Raw genomic sequence first — 2624 nt, 5'->3', positions numbered from 1 at the left:
GTTATGTACAGCAGAATTTTTTAAATCTTGTTGTGCTGTGGTTGGTTCTGCTACTACTTGAACAAGAGCTGAAGCATCAATAATAATCCTTTGTTTCATTCTTTCAACAACACTGTCATTGGAAAAAAGTATTTTTTTAAACCTAGGATCCATTAGAGTGGCAATAGCTAGAACATTCTTCTCCTCAATCCCTGCAAATCTGGTTGCCATTTGGGCAATCAATTCCTGACGAAAAGGGCTACAAATATTACTGGAATTGGCTATTTTTTGTAGACCTCTAGCAAGAGGAATGATCTTTGAAGCAGAAACATGCTTCTCTGAGGATAATTCAGTTGTAACCACTTCAACAAATGAATGCAAAATTACAATTATCTGCTTGATCAGTTCATTCTTCTCAACAGGTATTGCTAGATCAAGCCTTCCTTGACTACTTAACGCCATTTGAACGGGTTCATGTTGTTCCAAATATCAATCGAGCATATAGTATGTTGAATTCCATCGGGTGGGAACTTGCTGAATCAGCTTATGCTTTTATAGCAAAAAGGTGGTCTGAATTTGTCTCAGCTTTTCTGATGCTTTGGTGCTTTTATGGAAAAAGCTCACGACATTTTTCACTTGATCAATAATTTCTCGAACTTCATTAATTTTTTCAGTTGCACATGTAACAACCAGGTTGAGGGTATGAGCAAAACACACTAAATTATTCCACTGGTTTATCCTCACTTTGCCTTTGATATTGCTGGCACCATCTGTTATGCCGCAGTGAATTTTGGTGGATATTTTCGAATCATCTGCTATCCTCCTTAGCTCTGTTGCAAGATATTCGCTGGTATGAGACTCTGGCACATGAGCTGTTGTTAGTACTGATGATTCCATCTCCCAATTTACATTTATAAAATGGCATGTTACTGTAATGTACCCCATGGTGGTGTTAGAGGTCCATAAGTCAGTAGTAAAAGAGCACCAAGATATTTCTTCCATTTTGTTGATTAATTCTTCTTTTTTAGATTGGTAAAGACGCGAAAGACTCTCACGCATGATCGTGTGTTGACTGGTAGGGGTATACTTCTGATCAATAACTTTTAAGAATTGCCTAAATCCTCTATCTTTCACTATGCTAACTGGGAGTAAATTGACTACGATCATGTCAGTCAGTGTCTTGTCAACTTGTAGATGCCTGAGTGAAATTTCTATATTAAATGTAATGATAAACACGTTATTGTAGTTTTTGCAACAACATACATGTATGTGAATAGCCTTGAATTAATGTAGTTTCTATAGTTAGTTGCTTGGAAACTGTTATTTCTTTCCTCTTCTTATGTGCTCGCTCTGACTCTTGCTGATTCTGTACGCTCTTATGATCACTTTCATGCTACTTTTCTAAATGCTAAAAAATACTGATGGTGCATGCAATGCATAGCAGAGTTTACCTTCATCATGTTTTTGGTGTTACCAGCAGTAGCAATTTTCATTGCACAGTTATCACATCGAGCTTCTCTTTCATTCAGTTTAGTAAAATATCTCCAAAGAAGACTTCTCTTTCTGTTATTACCTGGGCTCGGAAGAGTCAAGATGGCGGCAGCACCTAACAGTTCAGCCTGAGAGGGAGACGGTGATGTATCTGTAGTGCCAGTGGAAGTGGCTTCAGATATGGCTTCGGGGGATGTGGGAGTTGTAGAAGCCATGGTTATCATTGGTTGAACTAGTAAACTGTTAAGAGTGGCTAATGGTAACAGCTGTTACTACAGTTCAACACTTTTCTTCATGATTATCTTGAGGGCACATCCACTGTGACTACATGCACCCCACCCAAATCAGGTGTGGTTATGGGTGGAGTTGTGGGTGCAACAGGAGTGTCGATATGCCTGATATTTTTGTGTAAATTTGATACGTTATCGATACCGTAAAATATTGTTAATATCAATAAAAATTTGGTATATCGCCCATCACTAACTTCTTTAATTAGCAAAATGGTGGCATGCAGCTAAGATTGTACTATCCAGCAGTCATGGTATCACTTTGTCCTTACTTGAAGATTGATCTGATGGGACATGGATCTGTGCATAGCCATTTGGAGTAGAATGGTGTGAGAATTATCCTTGTAGCACCAGCCAATACCGAGATACACCTCGCCAACTGAATTGACAGGACTAACTTTCTTGATGATGATGATGAAGATGAAAAAAGGTGGCTGAACAAAACGGTCTTTTGCTGATTTTTTGACTTTCCTCTTAGAAAAGGCTTAGAGCCATGCTAGTGGTACCAATGGAGTATTCTGGTCAAGATAGGGTTCTTTAAGAAGTCTGGTAAGCATAGGAGCTTGTTTTCCCTGTATAGCAAGGCTGCAAAAGTTGTGGCAGCCATTTTGTTTAGGGCTGAATCCTACTTAGTAATGCTACCGCGTTACTAATAGGACACTTGCCTAAAGGTTTCTCACTTTTACCATAAGAACCTGTTTTCATTGTAGCAGGACTTGTAGTGCATTTATGCCAGAGAATTGGTTTCCCAATCAGATTGTTCGACTCACGTGTAGGACAAGCAGTCACATGGCCGAAGAGCTCTGCTTAAGACAAAAGAGGAGGAATGAGGACTAAATAAAGAAGGGAAGGAGCCTGCAATGCCTC

At 39.1% G+C, this 2624-nt stretch overlaps 1 protein-coding gene across 1 annotated transcript; it reads right to left on the bottom strand.

Annotated features, from left to right (window-relative positions):
• Positions 1-531: 531 nt before the first annotated feature.
• Positions 532-1685, bottom strand: LOC100633653 (zinc finger BED domain-containing protein 1-like). Its single transcript, XM_011408785.1, has 2 exons — positions 1553-1685; positions 532-1190 (listed from the first exon to the last, which is right to left on the bottom strand). The coding sequence occupies exons 1-2, from the start codon at positions 1683-1685 to the stop codon at positions 532-534; spliced, it is 792 nt and encodes a 263-aa protein (XP_011407087.1).
• Between the last annotated feature and the right edge of the window lie 939 nt (positions 1686-2624).

Source organism: Amphimedon queenslandica, unplaced genomic scaffold (assembly GCF_000090795.2).
Source record: "Amphimedon queenslandica unplaced genomic scaffold, v1.1 AMPQUscaffold_12804, whole genome shotgun sequence".
Classification (NCBI taxonomy): Eukaryota; Metazoa; Porifera; class Demospongiae; order Haplosclerida; family Niphatidae; genus Amphimedon; species Amphimedon queenslandica.
Note: the sequence above shows the minus strand (reverse complement) of the source record. Positions and strands in the feature narration are given on the sequence as shown.

Excerpts from the sequence above, each read along its gene's own strand:
- LOC100633653 (XM_011408785.1), bottom strand. The coding sequence starts at position 1,685 with ATGGCTTCTACAACTCCCACATCCCCCGAAGCCATATCTGAAGCCACT. Across the intron at positions 1,191-1,552 it reads CTTGACTCTTCCGAGCCCAG|AAATTTCACTCAGGCATCTA; the intron begins GTAATAACAGAA and ends CATTTAATATAG.